Raw genomic sequence first — 21,625 nt, forward strand, 5'->3', positions numbered from 1 at the left:
GCCCCCCCCCCGCAAGCCTGGCTCTGTTCCGAAGGGTCCCCCTCCCCTCTCCCTCCTCCGTCTGAGGAAATGTGCTCAATAGGCCTTGGCCTCACAGGTGAGGTCACCTGGCCAAGTTCTTGGTCAGAGGGCCATCCCAGGCCTCGCCCATCCAGCGCCCCTCTGCCCTCCTGCCTCTTCTCTATCCTCTCGTCCCTTTTTTCCACATTCCCTTCATTTTCTACCATCCTCCTTTTCCTTCCCTCGCCCTTCTCCTCCCCTTCCTCCTGCTCCTCACCCCACCCACCCCTTCTTCCCAGGCTTATGATAGAATGTCTCAGAGACTACCCAGCTCAGCCCCTCCATTTTCCATGGGAGGAAACTGAGGCCCAGGAAAGAAAGGAGAGTCTAAAGAAGGACATCTCCTTCATTCTCCCTGGCCCCCACCCACCCATCCACCCATCCACCCCACTCCCTTCGCGGGCCCGCAGCAGCGGGCCAATCCCCTGCCGTGTGCCCGCGGCCCTGTCGGCTGCAATGAGAAACGACAGGAATATTTAAGGACAAACAAGGTTTCCCAGCGCAATTTACGGCGCTTCCAGGCGGCCCCAGATGGGGCCAATCTGATGCTCGCCAGCAAATCCAATCGCATTTCCTTATCGGTGCATTATTTCAGGCGTTATCTGGCGCTGATGTGCTTATCAATTCAATTCCAGCCCGGCGGCGGCCTAACACCGCCCCCCCCCCGCGGACTCTCCCCGCCACACTGCATTCCCCCCCAACTCACACACACACACACACACACACACACAATCGCACTGGGCCCCGCTGTATGTGCGCGGAAGAAGGAAGGTAAACAGGCGCCGGGGGGCCCGCGGGGGTGGCCGGGGCCCAGGGGAACTGGTGAGGATGCTAGGCGAAGAGTATTCGAGCGCAAGAGAGCGGGGCCGAGGCTAGGAATGGCTGGATAGGGGGACGCTCCTCTGGGCCCTGCCTAGCTTCAGGCAGGCCCTCAGAGCCCCCATCCCCACCCAGACGCCCCGCCCGCCGCCTAGCCGGCAAAGGTGAAGGTGCCCTATTAATTCCAGGCTAAAAATGACAAATTCATCTTCGACGACAATTAAATGAAGTCGGTAATTGATGCTAATTGATCTTCGGAGGAGAGGGCTCCCCTCGGCTTCCGCATCCTCCTCCTCCCTCCCCTCCTCCCCAGATCCCCCAGCACACACAGTGCTTCCCCCACCCCTAGCAGCCCCAGCTACTCTCCCGGCATGCCTTCCAGGTTCCTAACTTCTCTGCTGCTACCGGCTTCCTGTCTTTCTTCCCTCTCCTCATAGCCCCTCTCTGTCTCAGTTTTCCATCTCTGTTCTTGAGTGCTCTGCCAATCCCCCCCCCCCAGTACCTTCTCTCCTACTTCTCCAGCTTCTGGTTGCCAGAGCAGCTCCCTCCCTTCCTTCCTCTCTCCCTCACCACAGCTCAGGCTTTATCAACCCTGGCTCATGATCCCAGGGCCTCATGAAGGTGCCTGAAGCCCAATAGGAATTTCAGCAGGGAGATGGCATCGTGTTCCTGGAAGACACTGGTACGGATAGGCCTGTCCTCTCTCTGTAGGGCACTGGCCCCAGAAGAGGAGAGAGGCTGGGGGATCTTAGCCTAGGCTATCCAGGTCCCTAAGCTCTACATACTAATGCTGCCTCTGTCTCAGTTGGGTTCCCCCTGCCTCCGGGAGGGCTCCCTAGGAGGACCAGGATAGGCAATGTGCAGCCAAGGGAATAACTGGACGGCTGGATCCAGTAGGAGCTAACAAGTCATCCTAGGTAGAAATTATAGGCCTGCCTCTGCCCTCCCCCACCCCTCCATCTCTCAGACTGTCACTGTATCTCTGTATCTTCTGTCTTTCCAGCCTTCCCTCTGCCCTGCTCCCCTTTAGGGAGCTGAAAGGTGAGTTCTTCCATACTCATCACAGGGTGCCCATTGATAGAACTAACTTGCGGATATCCCTGCCTCCTAGATCTGGGGCAGAGGGAACAGGGAAGCCCAAGGGAGGGGAGGAGATAAATAAGAGCTGGTATCAGCCCCTCGATAAATACACATGATGTGTTCTACCCCCTCCCAGCTCACTTCAGCCACTGCAGATATCTATTAATCCTGACAGACGCAGGCCAGCCTGGGTGCGTAATACAAACTGATTCATCAAACTGCACGTTCAGATTCCCCCACTCAGAGGGCCAGCCCCCAGCCCCCACCTGCCAGTTCTGGAGCCGTGGGAGGCCCCACTAGACAAGTGTATTACATGGATAATGTATTGGACATATTAATAAAAATGCCTGAACTGCCCAGCCCTGGCCATGACAGAGCACATAGCACGGACAGCTGAGCATGCTTGACATGATATCTTATCAGAGTGATAACCACAGCCCCCAATCTCCAGAGTGCTTTCCTCCCAAAAGTCTTGGGGGGAGGGCAGACTGCAAACATCACTTGCCCCATTTTACAGATAGGAAACTGAGGATCAGAGAGGTCTGTTTCCCCGAGGTCATGAAAGCAGGGGTGTCAGAGAGGATTTGAACACCAGTTTCCTGCCCCTCCCACCAGTTCAATACTAAAGAAGGTCAGCAGCTCCTTCTTCCTGCTACCAGGCTGTCCCGTCCAGGGCCCATGATTCCATGGAGCCTAGGAGTATACGAAGAACTGAACACCTGGTTTCCAGGCCATGAGTTCTAAGCTCTGGTTTACAGGTCATGTGTTCTGAGCCCTGTGTCTTATATTTGATATTCAATTCCACAGACCTATATTAAGTGCCTAGCACTGTATCTACACAGCAGTAAGCTAGGTAGGAGAGAGTGGTGTTTGCAGAGCCATGTCTAGGTTCTAGGTTTGCAGAGACCAGATCTAGGTTCTAGATTCCAGGTCCAGGTTGTGTGTAGGCCCTGCTTAGAGTCCAGGTGAGTCGAGAAGATGGGTGCAAGACCTGGCTCAGAAGCTAGAAGGGGGAGGTAATTTCAGCCTTTCTCTCACCCCAGGTGTGCAGTCTGACTCTTCCCTAAGGTGATTGGCCTTGCCCTGGGGCCTCCATGGGCATTTAGGAAGAGAGGCTTTCCACATAGGCTAGGAACCCAGGTACCATCCCCTCAGCCTGGGCCAGCACTGCCTGGAGGCCTTGCAAGGTTTCTATACCTCCATGCCCAGCCTGCTCAATCTCTGGAAAGGCATGTGTGAGGTATGACCCTCTAGGATGTAACAAGCCCAACCTGAGCAACCCCTCCTGTCCATTTGGGACTTGGGGGTGGACAATGTAAGCCTACCCACAGCTACCTTTCCCTGTGCCATCATCCTCAGTCAGTGTGCCTCTCCTCCTCACTTACACAATCATCCACAGAAGGCCAACCAGCCAGGAGAAGGGGGGCGGGGCACGGGGTGCATGCTTGTAAATTATCTCCTCAAGTATTTGAAGATCTGTGAGGAGGAGGAATCTGATTTGTTCTACTTGTACCCAGAGACTAAAGCCATGAACAATGTCAGGAACATGCAGAGTTCCATTTAGGCAAGTCAGAGTTGTACCAAAGGGGAATGGGTTGCCTCCATAGGTGGTGAGCTCCCCATCCTTGGAAGTGTTCTATCAGAGGCTAACTGACCACTTGTTGGGGGGCACTCATGTGTAGGTCTGGGTTCAAGGTACCTCCCATTAAGATTCTGTGGCCGTTCTTGTCCTCACAGCCACAATCTCCATCACTGTCCCAGACAACATTGCCAATGAGGCTAGAGCTGTGCTGGGGTTGGGGCTCATAGGCCAGGGAATGACTACCTTCAACCTTCTGCTCTCAATGACCAAGGATTAGGGGCCGGGAGGCTGAGAAGTACTCCCCAGCTCACCCCTCAGCTCAGCCAGAATGAACAAGGTCCGGCAGGCCCCAAATAAAAGGACCAAGTAGGGAGGCAAGGAAGGAGAGAATAACTCTGACTCCCTGGTGAGGCCCTGGGCCTAGCCCCCCTCCCGTGCCTGCCTCCCTCCCTCTCCTCCAAAGTCTCCCCCTTCTCTTCCTCACTCCTGGGCTCACGCTCGCTCGCGCTCAATCAGCCGCTGTCAGACCTCCGGCCTCGGCATTTTGGTGAAGAATCTCTCGGCTAAAAATTGTTGTCAGTCCCATTTCCTGGTTATCAGCAGGAGGGCGGCTGCAGCCTCGCCCGGGGATTAGCGGCCCACGTCTCTAGGACGGGCAGAGCATCCGATAACGCCACAGCACCGCCAGCCACCGCCTTGCCTCCCCCATCCATCATCTTTAGAGTTGACAGGTCCCCCCCCCCAACACTGCCGCCACCCACTCACCCACCCATCATATCTCTGTCCTTGCCTAGTTCCCAGCTTCCTCCCTGGGTTGAACTGAATGGGATATGGCAGGCTTGGGGGCTACCTGGGACAGAGGCATACACAGGATAGAGGCTGGAGAGAGAGAATAGTCAGTCTTATGCCAAGGACCTAGGGGCTATGGGTCATCACTGCTGGGCTGACTGTGATCAGCATCAAAGCCAGTGAGAGAGGGAGAATAGGCCATGTCTTGGGCTTTATATAGTGTCCACCAAGGAACAATCAGGGTGGTGAGGAGCCTGGAGACAAGACACATTCAGAAAGGCTTCAGACTCTATGGGGGGGAGAGGGCATCCCACAACCTTTAGAGCTGGAAGGGACCTTAGAGATTATCTAATCCAACCCCTTCATGGAATGACAGAAGAGGAGACTGGGGAAGGGGGAAGTTCTTCTTTTTGAGCTCCTGAAGAGCCATCCTGAGGAGGGGACATGAAGACAGTTGGGCTTGACCCCAGAGGGCAGAACCAGGAGCACTGAGGTAGTAAAGAAAAGCAGATTTCATGGGAGATCAGGAACACCACAATAATGAGAGCTGTCCCAGAGCTGAAGGGACACCCCCCTCCAGCAATGGGAGGCTCCTGCTCAACAGAAGTTCTTAGGTAGAGGCTATAAGAGTCTAGGGCCAAGATGGAGTGGAAAGGATTCTTGTACATCTCCAGGCTTGATGGAACTCCTCTGAAGCCCTTTCTACCTCTACAAGTCTCATCTTGAATGAGACTGGGGAGCAGGGGAGAGGGGACATGGAAGGTGCAAGCCAAAGCCATGGGGTAGAACAGCTAGGGGATGAGAGCAGTGGGAAGCAAGGTAAGCAGGAGCTGCTGAAGGACCTCCTAAAGCCTGGGAGGCGATGGCCGCAGGAGGCCAGAGAAGGGACAAGATGTGAACCGGGCTGGGGTTGGAGCCAAGTAAGATTCTTTTACTGAACCTGAGTATCCCTCCGCCTCAGCCTCCTAAACAGAGAGGATCAGGAGCCAGGGGTGTGCCAAGGTGTGCTTTGGGCACAAGAGCCCCAACTAATATTCTGCCTTATCTTTGTGTGTTTCCCTGTCCGTGTGTGGCCTTCCTCCCTGCCTCCCTGCCTCTTTAGGTAAGAAGAAGGCAGCGGCGGCAGCAGCAGCTGCAGCAGCGGCAGCAGCAGCCCTATTTGACAGCCAGGCCCCCACCTGCCCCATCTGCCAGGTCTTGCTTCGGCCGGGGGAGCTGCAGGAACACATGGAACAGGAGCTGGAAAAACTCACCCAGCTGCCCAGCAGGTACAGTCCACCTCAGACTTAGTCTGTCCGGCCACCTCTCCCATGGGGGCCCCCAAGCCAGAGAGCCAGAGCCTCCCACAGAGCCCCTGGCCCCAAGCTCCCTCCTGTCTCCAGTGACTGTCATCAGATTCACTGAGCCTTCTCCAGCATTAGACTCTGTCTCTTACTCCTGCCTCCTTACCCCAAAATGAGCAGTGAGGGATTAAGGTCTATGGGAGGAGCAGGAATGAGACTGGGGGCACAACCCGCATGCCTTGAGCTAAGGAGGGCCCTCGCACATTCTGGTTCCCCAGTGTACCCCGGATCACCCCTTCCCCAGTAAAGTTACCCTGGGGAAGGTTGGGGGGGGAAGAAGTAACCCTGTAAGAAGTTGTGGCTCAGCCATCAGGGCACCTGGGGCCCAGGCCCTGGATCAGTGGGGCAGGTTTGAACCCCTGCACCCCCCTCTGCTCTGCAGAGCCAGTGAAATCCCGCCTGATCGATGGAGCTGAAGAGCTACTCGCGACGGGTCGATGGGTTTTTATCTGTCTCGGCCGGGCCGCCCGCTGACAGCGCGCCCGGCAAAGGCGTTCCAAGGGCGCCCCCCCCAAACTGCCTGGCCCTGGCACCTGATGAGGCTGCCTGATTTATCTTAATTTTTAATTGGAAAAAATTTGCGAATTAATTGATTTCCCGGACTTGCCAATTAAGGCTGTAATTGGGTGCGGGAGGGATTCCCAGGAAGGGTCATGGGGGTGGGGGGAGAAAGCCAGGCCTCCCCTCTCCCAGGCTCCCTCTTGTGGGTCCCTCCTGCCCATCACCCACTCCTACAATGGGAGAGATTCAGAGACATACTCTCCCAACCAAAACAGACCAATACAATCACTGTAACCACCCTTTTCCCCACCCCAGGAGCAGGGCTAGAGTCACAGCCAGGACCAATAGCGTCCCAAGGAGAAGCAGGTGTAGGAGGAAGAGAATGAGTCAGGTTGAGTTGAAGGTGGAGCTGGGATATCCCCCAGAGAGGTATCCGATTTGGAGCGGGGTTGGGCGATAGGGGGATTAGGGGATAGGCAGGCTAGAGACTGGCCATAGAATTAAAGAGATGTCTTCCAACATTCACAAGCCCTGAGCTCTGAGGGTTGTGCTGGGGGGAGGGAAAGGCAGGCCAGATTTGGGGCTTCCTCAGGAAATCTGTTTCTGGTTGGAGACTCCTGTTCTAAGGCTTGTGTCTCTGGGAGGTAGCATGGGAGAAGTCAGCAAAGACAGAATGGGACAGAAGGCTACCCCCAGACCCCCCAGGCCCTGGCCTTTCTCTCTGCCTCATCTAAAGCCTGTCAGGCCTATGGAGGTGATGGCAAGGCTGGTACAGGGGCAGCAGCCAGAAGCGGCAGCAGCAGCAGCTCTGGGCCTCTGCCTGCCTCGGTGTTTGGTTGGGTAATGAGCTAGATAAACAATTCCCCCAATAGATTAAAGCTCAGCAGGGGGCGGAGGGGGGAGGCTCAGTGCGGGCAGCTCCCTGCCTCTTTATTTCCAAGGATAATTCGGTGTAAATCACCTTAATTAAAAGTGCCAGCCTGGGCTGGGTGCAGGGACCGGTGCTGGGGCTTGCTCATGATTTAAAGCCCCTGGATCATTCGGTGGCAGGCAGGCAGCAAGTGGGGAGATCATCAGAGCCTCTGTCCTGCTCTTCCCTCCTCCTCCTCCTTCTTGCAGCCTCCATCTCCCCAGGGCTGCCATTCCCCTGGGACTGGGAGGGAGGGTCAGAGAATGGAAAGAGGGATTGGTACTGCCTTGGGCCTAAAAGGAACTCCTGGTGCCCTGGGCAGGAGTCTCTACTGAGCCTAGGCCAGTCCAGGTGAATGGGAAGGGGCTCAGGGGTCCAGCTGGGTCAGTCATTCTCTCTGCCCTACCCCTAATTCACGGGGTTCTGATGTGTGCTGTACTCAGCTCCTCTGCCTCTCTCTGTGAGCCTGCATGATCAGGGCTATGGGCTGGGCACAAGGACCAGGCCTTAAGGGGATGAGCTTGGTGGCCGAGGCCCAGTGACGGTCTGCTCCCTGCTCCTGTCACTCCTGCTTAGTGGGAGGGAGATGGCTATGCATACGGATGCTAGGATTAAACCCAGACTGGGCCTCCCACCTTTCACTCTCAACTCAAGAGGAGGGACATGGGGAGAATTGGTCTCTACCTCAATGAGCCTTTGGCCCCTGAGCAGCTGCCAGTCCATTAGGAATTGTCCATAGCCTAGACCTACAGGGTCATGGCTCTGGGGGTGGAGCAAGGAGGGGCAGTAGCATGTCTGTTCTAAGAGTCCCCTCCCCTCAGCAGCTGCCCCAGCTCCAGGAGGTCTGTAGGTAACTGAGGATGAGGGAGGGCAGGCACCCTCCCATCCCTGCCCTACCTGGGGAGATAAGCAAGACCACAGGACCGAGGGAGACCCAGGGCCTGGCCATGAAGTGGAAGGTGGGGAGCGAGGAGGACTGCTACTCCTGCACCTGTCCTACATCCCATTCCCCAGGGACTCTGGAAACCTCATCTGTTTGTCTTCTTTCTTTGCAGCAAGAATTCCCTCCTGAAGGATGCCATGGCCCCTGGCACCCCCAAGGTAGGTGGCAGAGCTCTTCTCCGGCACCCTCCGGGTGTCACAAGCTCATCATATCTCATGCACAGTCATACCCTCCTGAGAAGCCCTAACCCCTGGCAGAAATACTCTCAGCAACATCCCTGACACAGAATTGTCTTCCAAGGAGGAGGAGGCAGAATTCACCCCCTGTTTAGGACAATTGTCAAGGTTAGAAAGTTCCAGTCAATAGAGTGTCAACCTGGAGTTGGGAAGATTCATCTTTGTGAGTTCAAATCTGGCTTCAGACACTGTGTGACCCTGGACAAGTCACTTAACCCTGTTTGCCTCAGTTTCCCTATCTAGTAAAATGAGATGAGGAAAGACATGGCAAACCACTCCAGTATCTAACACCTAACACAGGACACAACCCTTCATGTACTTGAGAACAGCTATCATGTCTCCCCTGAGTTTTCTCTTCTCCCAACTAAGAAGAACCCTGGCTCCTTCAATTAACATTCTTAGGACATGATTTCTAACCACCAGTAGCCATCAGCTGCCCCTTCTCTGGCAACTCCCTGGGCATTTCTTCCCAACCCCTCCTGCCTAGTCCTCTCTATCCCATGCACAGTCCTGCAGATGGCCCGCTCTTGAAGCAGACATAAGGATGCTGACTCTCTGTCTTTCTTGCATGGCCATCCCTCTGCTCAACTGTACCTGGGAGTGGGGGGTGGGGGCTGGAGGGCTGGTCCCAGGGAGCTTTTGCTCCTGGGAGAAAGGAGCTGTCACTGACCAGAATATTACTAAGAATGGAGGACCAGGAGGACCATTGATCACAAGGTGGGACTGGGAGCTGGGACGGAAGCAGGACGGGGGGCTCAGTAGGAGGGGCTGGAGTCAGGTCTTAAAATGAGAGTCAGATTGGGAAAGGAGAAGCAAGGAGGATTGGGGTGAGCAGGCAGTGAGGCAGGAGTGGGCCAAGGCAGGCTGGCTGAGGGAGGGGAGGAGCAATGCAGGGCTACTCACTGAGCCACAGGACCCACTGAGAGGAGGGAGACTGTTTCTAGGGCATCAGGATAAAATGAGATTGGAAGGACAGGGTGGAAGCAGATTTCAGAAGACCTTGAATGTTCCACTGAGGAATTAGAACTTTCTCCTTTGGGTAATGGAGATGCATTTGTGTGGTCCATGACATGGTCATACTGGACAAATCTAGGAATATCAATTTGGCAGCTGTGTGGAAAGGCTGAGGCTGGAGGCAGAGAGACTCTTAGGAAGCAGTTGCAATAGTCCAGGCAAGAGGCAATGGGGCCTGCCTGAATGAGAAGGGGGAAAGCTTTGAGAGGGGAAGGAAACCATGGAAGGGGAGAGAAGTTTCAAAGGCAGATTAAATAGCACCTGGTAATGGCTTGGATATGGTCCCTGCTTATAGCAGGCTGCTCTCCCTTGCCTGAGGAGGGTGGAGGCTGGCCCTATCCCTACTGTTATTGTAGCCCCCCTCCTGCTGTGGCCTGGATTGAGGTGGGGGGCAGCCTGTCAAAGCCTCTCTCTTGAGGCTGCTAAGTGATATTTACCCCTCTTTGGAAGCTGAGTTAAAGCCTTCATCAGGCAAGGAACACTTTGTGCAGAATCCCACAAAAGGCAGTGGCGCGGTCAGAGATAAAAGCGGGTGCTAGCAGGAGCGGGGCTGCTCGGGTGACAGCCGCTGATGGATTGTTTAAGGGAAATAGACTCCCTGGCTTGGCTCAAGCCGCCCCTGGCAGCAACCCCCACCCAGCACTTAATAGTTTCAAATGACCAAGCTTAAAAGGGAAGTGCATGTCAATGGCACTCGATGACCCCCACATCTGGCCCCCACTCCCACCACATCTGGTACCTTCCTTCCCCCACATATGACCCCAACTACTGAGGGGGGGGAGTAGGGAGAGGAGCAGCCGGCAGGGGCGGGCCTGATGGCTAAAGTGAAGGCAATTTTGGTCCATTTTCTCAGTGCTGACAAATACCAGGTCACCCCACACACACACACCACACACACACACACACACACACACACACACACACACACACACACACACACACACACACACACACGGATACAAACACAGGCACCCAGAGGCTTTAATGCACACGTACAATTTTGTAAAAACATAATGTTCCACCTACAGAAACACCAGGGGAGCATATGAAGGGGGGAGGATGGGAGAGTCCCAGGAACCACCAGAATCCCTAGAAAGACAATCTTTCAGCCGTTCATTTTACAGATGAGGCATTTGTTCACTCTCTGCCCCACACCCACACCCATATGAATGTACAAATGTACACATGTGTGAACATTTCTAGGCTTCAGGACCAAGGTCCATGCCAAGCCAGCATCCGCTCACTCTGGTTCCTTGCTTAGCCACAGGGCCAGGACTGGGAGGACCAGGAGAGGGAGCTGGGTAGTGGGCATCTGGGAGTGCTCAAGAGGAAGAGAAGGAGTTTCAGGAAGGCAGCTGGGCAGTGGCTGTGGGCACTGGGACTGAGTGGCGGGGGGGGGAGAGTCAGATCAGGAGGAGGAGGAGGGAGAGAGGAAGTCTTGAACAAGATTGATGATCTCGTTGCCATTAAGAAAAAAATTAGCCAGTGGCGGCCATCATATTAAAGGGTGAAGAAGCCGTGAATTATTTTCTTAAAGATCTTATCGCTTACAATGATAATTTTACCTTGCGAAAGGCCACTTTTAATGAGGCGAGGAGCCAGGCACAGAGTCATGATTTAATGCCAGCGGTTTTTTTCCCAAGCACATTTTCCCGATCTTGTGCCCGTGTTTAAAAAGCGCTGGTGACCTTTTTTTATTCCACTCGCCCCAGGTGTGAGGCGGCTGAGGCGGAGGGGGAGGCCTTGCCTCTCAGGGTTTATCACCTCCCCGGGGGCCCCTCACCTCTCCCTTCCACAAAGAGATAGATGGATGAGGAGGAGTGAGAGGAGACTGCCTAGTGCTGCCTAGAAAGCATCACAGAAAAAGTGGAGTCAGAGGAAGAGGAGGAGGAGGAAGAAGAAAGGGAAGAGGAGGAAGAAGAAAAGGAAGAGGAGGGGGAAGGGGAAGAAGAAGGGGGAAGAAGGGGAAGACAAGGGGGGAGAGGAGGAGGATGTGGTGGTGGTAGAGGCAGAGGAAGAGGAAGAAAAGGAAGAAGAGGAGGAGGAGGAAAAGAGGAACAAGAGAAGCACAAAGAATTAGCTGAGATCACACACACATTGACAGGGCCCCCAAAGTGGGGCTAGAAGGGTCCAATAGCCCCTCAGGACATAGGGAAGGAAATTGAAGAAGAAGAAAGGCCAGGAAGTAGGCCCGGCAAGCAGCAGAGCCAGGCTTCCCACTCAGCATCTCTGATTCCAAGGAGCCCTTCCTTTCTAGCACCCCTCTTGTCCCCAGTCCTCCCTGGCTGGGTCCCTGGCTGGCCAGGCTGGAGCCAGGGGCCAGAGGATTGGGGTGGGGGGTGTTAAGGCAGGAGGATTGTCAGCAGGGAGAGAAAGGCTCAGTCTTGTGTGAAGTCCAAGGATTTCATGTTGCCCTCTTCTCCTGTGGTGGCCCCACAACCCTGGGTAGCTAGGGAAGAAGGGCCAGGAGACCAGGGTAGGAAAGATGGAGTCCCTGAGCCACACACAGTCCCTATGGAGAATGAGGCAGAGGGGTGGATCTATGCTGCCTGTGTCCCTGCTCCCTCCGATGGATTCTCAGACTACTTGGAAGGTATTAGTAATTGAGCAGAATGTGATGAGTTTGCCCTGCTTCTCCAGGGGCCTCTGACAGCTCCTTCTGTCCAGGCTAGGAGAGCACAGAGGTCCCATTCCTACCTAATTTCCCTGGCCCTTCCCTACTGAAAGCAGACAGAGAGACTGTGGCAGTTTCTAGCCCAGCCCCCACCTCCACCCCGAACCCTCATGCAGTGCCTGAGGATTCGGGCAGAATTCGGGTCACATCCCAGCCACTCAGCCCAGGAGATAGAGGATAAATGACCTCTCTCTCTTTCCCAAATTGCTTTCTTTGGGCTGTCACCAGCGATTTCAAACAAGGGGGTGGGGGTGGGGGTGGGGCTATGTTGGTGAAAACCTTTGGAGGGAAGGAGAGAGGATGAGTGGTGGGGGGAGCAGGGCCTGCCAAGTGAAGTTCTCTCCCAGGCACTGAGAGAAATACATATACACACACACACACTCACACACACACACACACACACACACACACACCACACACACACACACACACTGGAGCCAGCCTCTTCTCCAGCCCACAGCCCAGCTTCTGGTTGTCAGGGAGGGGGATGCCTTGGCCCTTGCCAGCCCCACAGGCACAGGACCCAGCACCCACTCCTGACCCATGCTTAGTGTGGAAGCATTTCCGCACAATTTAGAAATAGACAATTTATTAATCGAAGCAGCGGGTATGCAGAAGAGGTGCTGAGATTGACGGCCGGGGATTACTTTGAGCCTCGCCTGTTTCCAGAGGTCATCTCTGAGGCTCAGGAATAAATGGGCCCAGCGTTCCGCCCCTGCCTACCCGCTAAAAACTAATACATAACGTTTAATTTACTGTCTCCATAGTGGGGCTGGCCATTTTTCACATAATAATATTGGATTAGAGGCATTCATTCACCAGCCAGGCAGGGAGAGCAGAGAGGGAGACAGGGATAGTGGAAGGAACTTTAGGATGAGAAGCAGAGGACTTGGGTTCAAGTGTCATCATCTCTGTTACTTCATTACCTGTGTGAACTCAAGCAAGTACCTTGACATCTCAGGGCCTCAGTTTTCCACTTCATAAAATAAGGAAGTTCCCTTAGCCCTAAGTTCTGTGATCTAATAGCAGGAGCCTGGGGCTTTAAGTCAGAAGCAGGCTTCTTAGCTTTTCCCTTCTCTATGGAACAGATTAGCTAACCCTTAACTGACCAGGAGCCCTGAGAAGGACAGGAACCTGCAGCTTTCTTCTTGCAGGCTCTGCCCTCAAAGTACTGGTTCTCCCTACCTTCTCTAGCTCCTGACACCGCTCCTGTTCCTAGAGTCAGTCTGGGCCAGGTAGAGCCCTCAAAAAAAAACAGGGCTGAGTGTTGGCCCTCAAAAGGAATGACCCCAAGGGTATAAGGCACCACCTTCAGGTCCAATGAAGAGCCCACAGTCCTAGGGTAAGCAGCCAACCCCTGGAGTTTCAGGTATTAAGATTAGCCTGGGCCAGAATAACCCAAGGAGGGGGAGGTCAGCCTGGGTGGAGCCTGGCCTAGAAAAAAATAAAAGCAGTTTGGCTACAAGGATCTAAACAGCCATCATACAGAAGAGGTAAGACTTCCTCTTCTGGGCCCCAGAGACAGGCCCGGGGTGGTGGACAGGTCAGGAGGCAGATTGAAGTTCCATGTAAGGATTACAGCTGCCCCAAAGTGGAGTAAGCTAAACAAGCATTTCCTCTCATTGGGAGGCTTTGATCCAAGGCTTGATGCAGAAACTGATCCACGACACACCCCCCTTCAAGGTTTGAAAGGCACTTATCATAAGTTACCTCATTTGGTCCCTGGAAGGGAGGTGCTATAAGCCTCATGTCACAAGTAGGGGAACTGAATCAGAGAGACTTTAAGTGACTTAGCCAGGGTCACACAGCTTGTAAGCATCTGAAGCAGGACTGGCACTGAAATCTTCCTGCCTCCAGGCCCAGAGCTCTAATCACTGGGCCACCTCACTGTCTGCAAATGAGATGATCTGGGTATAAAGTGCTTTCCAAATGTGAGCTTGGATTTTCTGGATTCTTGCACTTCTGTGCCTCTCACTGCAGTCAGGCTGGCTTCTGAAGGCCCTTCCAGGACTTCCAAGGAGGTACTGAGAAAATTGGTTTGGACCAGAAGGAGGAAGGGGGCAAATGGCCACCAGGCCCAGCTCAAGCAACCATGAGGGAGAGGGGGGGGAAGGAGGCGGGAGCAATCAGTCATTCTTTCAGGAACTGCTTATTAAACACCTGTTCTGTGTGTGTATGCCAGTACCAAGGCCATAGAGACAAAGCGAAACAGCCTTTGCCCTCAGGGAGCTTACATTCTATTAGAAGGATGGATCTATCTATATTTGTACACATACATACATTATATATACACAATACACTATACACATACATGTGTATACATGTGTGTACATTAATATAAATTTGTGTCTTATATATGCATAAATATGTGTATATATACACATATATGTATGTGCACTCATACATTTATACACACGTAGCTATGGGTGTATGCCTGCGTACATTATATATACATATGTGTATACACACATATACAGTATATATACACACAAACATGTATATGTGTATTCTGTGTATATATATAGCCCCTGGAGCTGAGTTTTGGAGGAAACTAGGGATTCTAAGAGTGAAGGTGAGAAACAGAAAGGCACCCCCTGCACCATCTGTAAAAAGGCGTGGAGGCAGTAGAGTGTAATAGGTCTGGATGGAGCCAGATTGAGAAGGATTTAACTGCTAAATGGGAAGTTTGTATTTTATCCTAGAGGTAATAGGGAGCCACTGAAGATCTTTGAATAGAAGAGGGACATGGTTAGACTTGTATGTACTTCAAGGACCATCATTTTGTCAGCTGTGCAAAAGATGGATTGGAGAGATGAAAAGACTGGAGGCAGGAGGACCAATTAGGAGGTTATTAGAGTAGTCCAGGTGAGAGGCAATGGGGAGGGTGGTAAGGGTGTTAGAGCAGAGAAGGAGGCTTAGAGGATGAGGATGAGACCTAAGAGGCCAGCCTGGGTGCCTGGGAAGATGGTGCCACCCTCAACAGTAATAGGAAGCCTGAAAAGAGGGGAGTGTTAGGAGGGGAAAGATGATGAGCACTGTTTTGGACATGGTGAGTTCAAGGTATCTTTGTGATAACCAAGAGGCAGTTGGTGATGTAGGGGCCTGGGGGTTAGGGCCAAGGGGTCCAGGAGGGAGACAAGGGCTGGAAAAATAGACCTGGGACTCACATGCAGAGAGGTGATCACTGAACCCAAGTTCTTTCTGAAGGCTATCTGACCTTTTGTCTTTCCCTCCATCCCCTCTCTCCTGATCTGAAACAATAGATAAAAAAAGATTGATTGCCAAGTCATCAGCAAAAATGCGCTGGGCCTCTACTGTGTGTTGGCAGGTGGAGGAGACCCCATCCTGGGAGAGGGCCCTACCTTTCAAACCAAGACCAGGCACCATTGGTTCACAGATGTATGACCCTGGACAAGTCCCTTCCTTTGGAGGAGCTTGAGTTTCCTCCTCTGTGAAGTAGGGATGAGACTGTTACTCTCTCAGTATTAGAATGAAGTTGTGATATGAGACCCTTTGGGTCCAGCACCCTGAGACTGAGAAGTGTGGCCTTGCATCTGATCATTAAAGTCTAACATCCCGGTCCTTGGTGCTGTCTGCTGGGTTTAGGGGTCTAGGGGAAGCCTGACATGGAAAAAGGAAGCCTTGAGCAGGGGAGAAGGGAAAGGAGACATGAGTGCCATGTGAAAGACTGTCCCTGTGGGGAGAGATCCTCCTTGCTCTGTGGCCTAGGAACACTGAGAGGACCTGGGAGCTGTCCAGCAGTAGAATGGGCTGCCTGGAGAGGCGGAGGGAAAGGCACCTGCTCACTGGAGTTCTTCAAGAAGAGGCTGGACAGGGCATCAAGATGGTGCAGTGGATAGAGCGCCAGCCCTGAAGTCAGGAAGACCTGAGTTCAAATCCAGCCTCAGACCAAACATTTGACACGTACTAGCTGTGTGACCCTGGGCAAGTCACTTAACCCCAATTGCGAAGAAGAAGAAGAAGAAGAAGAAGAAGAAGAAGAAGAAGAAGAAGAAGAAGAAGAAGAAGAAGAAGAAGAAGAAGAAGAAGAAGGAGAAGAAGGAGAGGAAGAGGAGGAAGAGGAGGAAGAGGAGGAAGAGGAGGAGGAGGCTGGACAACCTTGGCAATGCATGTGTTGTAGATGCTTATTCAGTTCTGGGTTGGATCCAGTGAGGTCCTTTCCAGCTCAACCTTCAAATGAATAAGCTCCCTCATCCCAATCCTAAGGGAACTCCTATAGAAGCCCAGGGAGGATTGTGATGAGGGCCCTCAGACCCAGGCTGAGCTCAGGCAGAGGGAAGATTGCTGAGTGATCCTGAGCAAGGCACTTCCTTCGCCCCCCATCCCCACCCCCAGCCCTGGGCTTCAGGCTCCTCTCCGTGCAGTGGAAGCACTCTAATAACCCTCCTCCACTAGGTGCTTCAGAATCTGTTGGCAGCAGAGCTTTCTCAGACTTACAGTGCTGGAGAAGTACAGGCATCCGTGTTGCTATCATCAGTCAACATCTACACTTCTTCCTGGGGAAATCAGGGAAGACTCTCTGGTGGTGGTGGTGGCACCTGACCTGGGTTTTGAAGGATGGTAGCATGTGACCAGACAGAGTTCGTTCTTAAGCATATCTCGGGCCTCCCAGCAGAAGGATGACTGATATTCAAGGGGGGGGAAGAGCAAACCCTTCCAGATGGACTACCAAGGGAAGGTTACAGGAAGGGTAGAAGAATCTGTGTCCCAGCCCTTACCAACCTCCCCTCCTGTTTTTATTCTTCCTACAGTCTCTCTTGTTATCAGCCTCGATCAAGCGAGAAGGGGACTCACCCACAGCCTCTCCACATTCCTCAGATGATCTGCACCATTCTGACCGATATCAGGTGGGTCTCAGAACCTTACATACGTGCATACTCCATAGCAGGAGACAGTGTGCTAGCATGGGAGCAAATGAGCCCATCATTCCCATGCCCCGGAGCTGGGGGACTGAGGGGATGAGGAGAGGAGAGAGGATGTATCTCTGCCTCTCCCACCAACCTGTACCCCCTGACTCTGTCCCCTCCCAGAGTAGGCCTGGATGGCCACTCAGACTTTTGGTGGTTCTGCGTCCTCTGGCTCTAACCCCTGGCTGAAAATTGGGAGTCAGGAGGGCAGCTTTGGGGTAAGCTGGGGAAAGAGTGAGGAGGAATTTCCCAAGGCCAGGCAGAATTTTTCATGCTAACACACCTGCAGGCACCTGATAACACACCTGCAGGAGGTTCTGTAACACTGACCAGAAAGTCTCAGAGTCCTGGGTTGCCCTCGGGAAGATGGGAAGGCAGGTAGGCACGGAAGACTCAAACCCTAGGCTTTGGCCCTGGTTACTTCCACCTCCAAAAGAAGGGGCGTGGAGGAAGCCAGAGTGGGAGCTCATGACCACCATGCTGGATGCTGCCAAGGCCAGGCTTGGTATCCCGGAAGCCTCCTGGTCCAAAGGTAAGTCTGGCAGGAGTGTAAGTGGAAGGTCCTTGAAGACTATGCAGGCAAGCCCTCCCCTTCTCCCTCTCACACTGACCAGGGCCAGAGAAAAAGTCTTTAAACCCCTTTCCCACAGGTTCAGGGGTCCTAAAGCCTATGAATGTCAATGGACCAGAGAAGATGGAGCTGAACCTGGGCAGGGCAGTGATTTGGGAGATCTCTACCCCCAAAAAAGGTGCTGATAGTATTGTGGGAGTCAGGACAAGAGACAATAAAGCAGCCTTCCTTCTGCTTCCTCCCTATTTCTTGGGAAGGAAAGTCTATAAGTCACACACAGAACTAGAAGGAATCTCAGATCACCCTTCCCAGGCCTGTAGCTTCCCTGATCCATCTCTGCCAGTAGGCTCTTGGTGTCAGGGAATTCACAGGGGCTTGGGGGGAGTCCCTCAAAAAGACGCAGCCAGAGGCAGAGAAATGGATCCGAAGGTGAGGAGAAAGACAGGGGAGAAAAGAGGAGAGGAGAGAGAAGGAGTATTGGACTTGGAGTCAGGAACTTACTAGCTATGTGACCCTGGGCAAGTCACTTAACCTTGTTTGCCTCAGTTTCCTCATCTGTAAAATGAACTGGAGAAGGAAACGGCAAACCCAATCCAGTATCTTTGCCAAGACAACCCCAAAGGAGTTGCAAAGAACTGGATATGACTGAAAAACAACTGAACAACAACAGGACTTCAGGCAATGGTACTCCAGAGATGGTCTCCTGAGAGTACATGTCACCACCCTAGAATGAGTCCTTTATGCCTCTTGTGTTGCAACCTAGGATAGCCTTGGCTCTGTTAGTCTCCTTGTCATGATGTTGACTTATATTGAGCTTATGGTCCACTGAAACCTCACACTTTTTTTCAGAAGAGCTATTGTCTTCTATCCAGTCCTCTCCCATTTTGTATTTGTGAAGTTAATTTTTTTAAACCCAAGTAAACTACTTTACATTTGTCCCTATAAAATTTCAATCGCCTTATTCGGTTCAGCCCCCTGCTCTAGCCTGTCTGTTAATATCCTGCCTTTGGCATCAACGTGTATCCCTCCCAGCTTAGGGTTCCCTGCAAATGTGATTAAGTATCCGCCATGCACCAGGCACTGTGCTAGGTGCTTGGAATATATAAGTAAAAGGTAAACGAGCCTTGCCTTCAAGGAGCAGACTTTCTATTGGGCGAAGAAAAGATTTGTTCACTGATAAGGAAATGGGTGGGGGAGGGTATACCAAGAGCAAACAAAATATAGAAGTGATTTTACAGGGGCAGGGTTCATGTTTGGAGCAAGTAGGACAAAACTGCACAAGCCTAACACAGACAGATCCCAGAATGGAGACCTCTATTCAAGCTGACATTTAAGCTTTCATGATGACTCTTTGGATCCAGTTATTTAACTGGTTTCAAAGTCACCTAAAGGTCCTATCACCTACAGGTCATCTCTTCTGCAAGAATAGTGTGAGAGACTTTGTCAAACAATATAGCTGCAGCATTCCCCAGATGGACCAGTCCATAAGTCCTGTCAACAAAGGAAGTCAGGCTGATCTGACCACCTCTGGCCCTGATGGAGCCCAGCTGATTCTTGCAATCCCCTTTCTCAATCTAGATGTAGAGAGGTATCCCAGACTAGAGGAGAACCTTCTGGGCTTTAATACCCTACTGAATTTTTTCTAGCTGTGTGATTATGGCAACTTCAACCTCAGTTTCCTTATCTGTAAAATATATGTAATAACCACTGTCACACCTATTCCCCAGGGTGATTGTGAAGATGAAATGAGATTATGTCTATAGAGGGCTTGTGGTAATCCTTAAAGTGCTCCAGAAACATCCTGTATCATTAATTGCTCCCATGCCAACACTTTATAGGGACCACATTAGGATGGCGCCAGTAATTGAAACCTCCTCTCTTTGGAAAGATCAGGAAATTGTTGCCCTTCTCCAGACCCAGAGCATCTCACCCATCTTCCCTAAGCTTTCAAGGATTAGCATCAAGAAGTTCAGAACTCTAACACTCAGAATTTGAGGCATTATTATTAGTTCATTTGGCCCAGGCAGCTTCAGTGTACCCAGCTATCTCTTAAGCCCTGTCTTGCCTTCCCTATCCAAAACTTATTCTCTGTGGAGCAAAAAATGGAAGCATTTCCTGCTCTTCTCTATACATTGTCTCATCCTACCCACCACCACTACCCCAACCCAAGCCATGGTCCTATCCCTTCCTCTCACTCTAGAACTACCCAAGCTTTGCCCCAAGGAGTGCTCTGCCCTGCCCAGGATTCCTTTCCCATGCTGAAGAAGTCACTTGCCCTGCCCCATCCCCAATCATGCAATATCACAGAGACATTTGGAAAGGGACATAAAAAAAAATAAGAGTTAGAGAAACAGAGAAGTAGAGAGGAAGAGGGGCAAAAACCAAGAAAAGAATGAAAGATATGGGAGAGAGAAGGAAAGGGACAGAGAGGTAAGGAGACAGAGAGATAGAAATAGCAACAAGAGAGAGACAAAGATGGATGAAAGAATGAAAAAGTATTTAGGTGCCTACTATGTGTGTAGCACTGTGCTTAGTATTGACAGCCCCTGCTCTCAAGGAGCTCACAGTCTCGTGCAAGAGACAACACAGAAAAGAGGTTTCAGCTAAATCCACTGGAAAAGCCCAGTAGTCCTTTGGGTGGGGTGACAAGGCAGAGAGATGGAAATGCATCTCCTCTGATATTATTTCCACTGCTAAAATACTCTGTTTCTGATGTCGAACCATTTGAGAGGGCCAAGGGTTTAGAGCTAAGAACTTTCTTTTCCAGGGCTTCAGCTGATGTGGCTCCTAGGAAGGTGCTCCCAAAGTCCCAGCTGAGGCAATTGCCAGATCTCCTCTGCACAAGAGCTGCTGTCCTGGATGGTGGCTATGGAGGATGGGCTGGAAACAGGACTAGTGGCCTGGGTGGGAGGTGCTGCTATTTCTGGGGCTCTTGTGTTCAAGGTCCTATTCTATCTGAGCCTAAGGAGAGATGGTTATTGACATGGTGGCTAGGGTTTGATGCAGAGGAAACCAAAGGGGAGATGGCCAGGTACAGAGCAGAAGGAAAGAGGTTAAGATAGAGAAATAGAAAAAGAGGGACAGAAACACCTTTTTGTCTCAGATTAACAGAACAAGACAAAGGAAGGGAGAGAGACAGAAAGAGTGGGGAGATGGGGGACAGAGACAGGGCCTTAAAGAGAAAAAGGGAGAGATATGGAGAAGGTGAAGAGGCAGGAGAAAAGAGAGACAGAGAGAGGGGAGGGACAGGGTGAGAGAGAGGGAGGAATACAGAGAAAGACAAGATTGAAAGAATGGAGACCTAGCAAGAGAGTGAGAAGGATACCTACAGATAAGGAAGAGATTAATTTAGCAAACACTGATCAGACAATTATTGTGTGCTAGGTGCTGATGGAGACATGGCTCCTTCCTTCAAGGGACTTTGAATCTAAAGGGGGCTAAGCCCTTATGTGGAGAACCAAGATTCACAACATTGCCAATGCTACAGAGAGCTTTGTGGAGGTTCAGCCATTGGGGTGGGGGAGGTCAAGTTATTGCCAACTGGTTTAGGGCAGTTATTAAGTACCTAGGTGCAGTTACTAAGCACCTACTAAGTGAAAGCTAGGCCCTGGACTGGGCAAGTGCTAGGGATATGGTTACAAAGACTGAAACAATACCAGCTCCTAAGAAACTGGTATTCTAATGAGGATGATAACAAGGACGTATATAAGCATTGTTGTTCAGTCATTTCAGTTGTATCCAACTCTTTGTAACCCCATTTGGGGTTTTCTTAGCGAAGATACTTTAGTGGTTTGCCATTTCCTTCTCCAGCTCACTTGACAGATGAGGAAACTGAGGCAAACAGGATTAAGTGACTTGTCCAGGGTCACACAGCTGGTAAGTGTCTGAGGCCAGATTTGAACTCAGATCTTCCTGACTCCAGGTTTGGTGCTCAATCCACTATGCCACCAAGTTGCCCCACATATAAGTATATGTAGCATAAATATAAAGAGAATAAATATCAATAAGCCAAATAGTCACAAAGTGGTTGGGGCAGGAGGGCATTTGGGGGGTTCTGCAGACAATGGTGCTTGAGTTGTCTTGAAGGCAGAGATTCTAAGAAGTGAAGGTGAGTGGGGACTGGATCCTATGCATGGGGGCCAGGCCAGTGCCAAAGCATGGAATTGAAATAAGGA

At 51.9% G+C, this 21,625-nt stretch overlaps 1 protein-coding gene across 3 annotated transcripts in view; it reads left to right on the forward strand.

The window, feature by feature from the left end:
- The window catches only part of RNF220 (ring finger protein 220), a 252,301-nt gene that overhangs the window by 201,434 nt on the left and 29,242 nt on the right, over positions 1 to 21,625 (forward strand). For 2 of the 3 annotated variants that reach the window (XM_020987553.2, XM_020987555.2), the window contains exons 3-5: positions 5,433 to 5,598; positions 8,140 to 8,185; positions 16,724 to 16,819. In XM_020987553.2, coding sequence (XP_020843212.1) covers positions 5,433 to 5,598; positions 8,140 to 8,185; positions 16,724 to 16,819 — 308 coding nt within the window. Of the gene's footprint in view, positions 1 to 5,070; positions 5,150 to 5,432; positions 5,599 to 8,139; positions 8,186 to 16,723; positions 16,820 to 21,625 lie in introns of those variants that run through there. The other variant, XM_020987556.1, reaches the window with a different exon arrangement.

The sequence above is a fragment of the Phascolarctos cinereus genome, unplaced genomic scaffold, assembly GCF_003287225.1.
Source record: "Phascolarctos cinereus isolate Bilbo 61053 unplaced genomic scaffold, phaCin_HiC Scaffold_5;HRSCAF=322, whole genome shotgun sequence".
Taxonomy (NCBI): Eukaryota; Metazoa; Chordata; class Mammalia; order Diprotodontia; family Phascolarctidae; genus Phascolarctos; species Phascolarctos cinereus.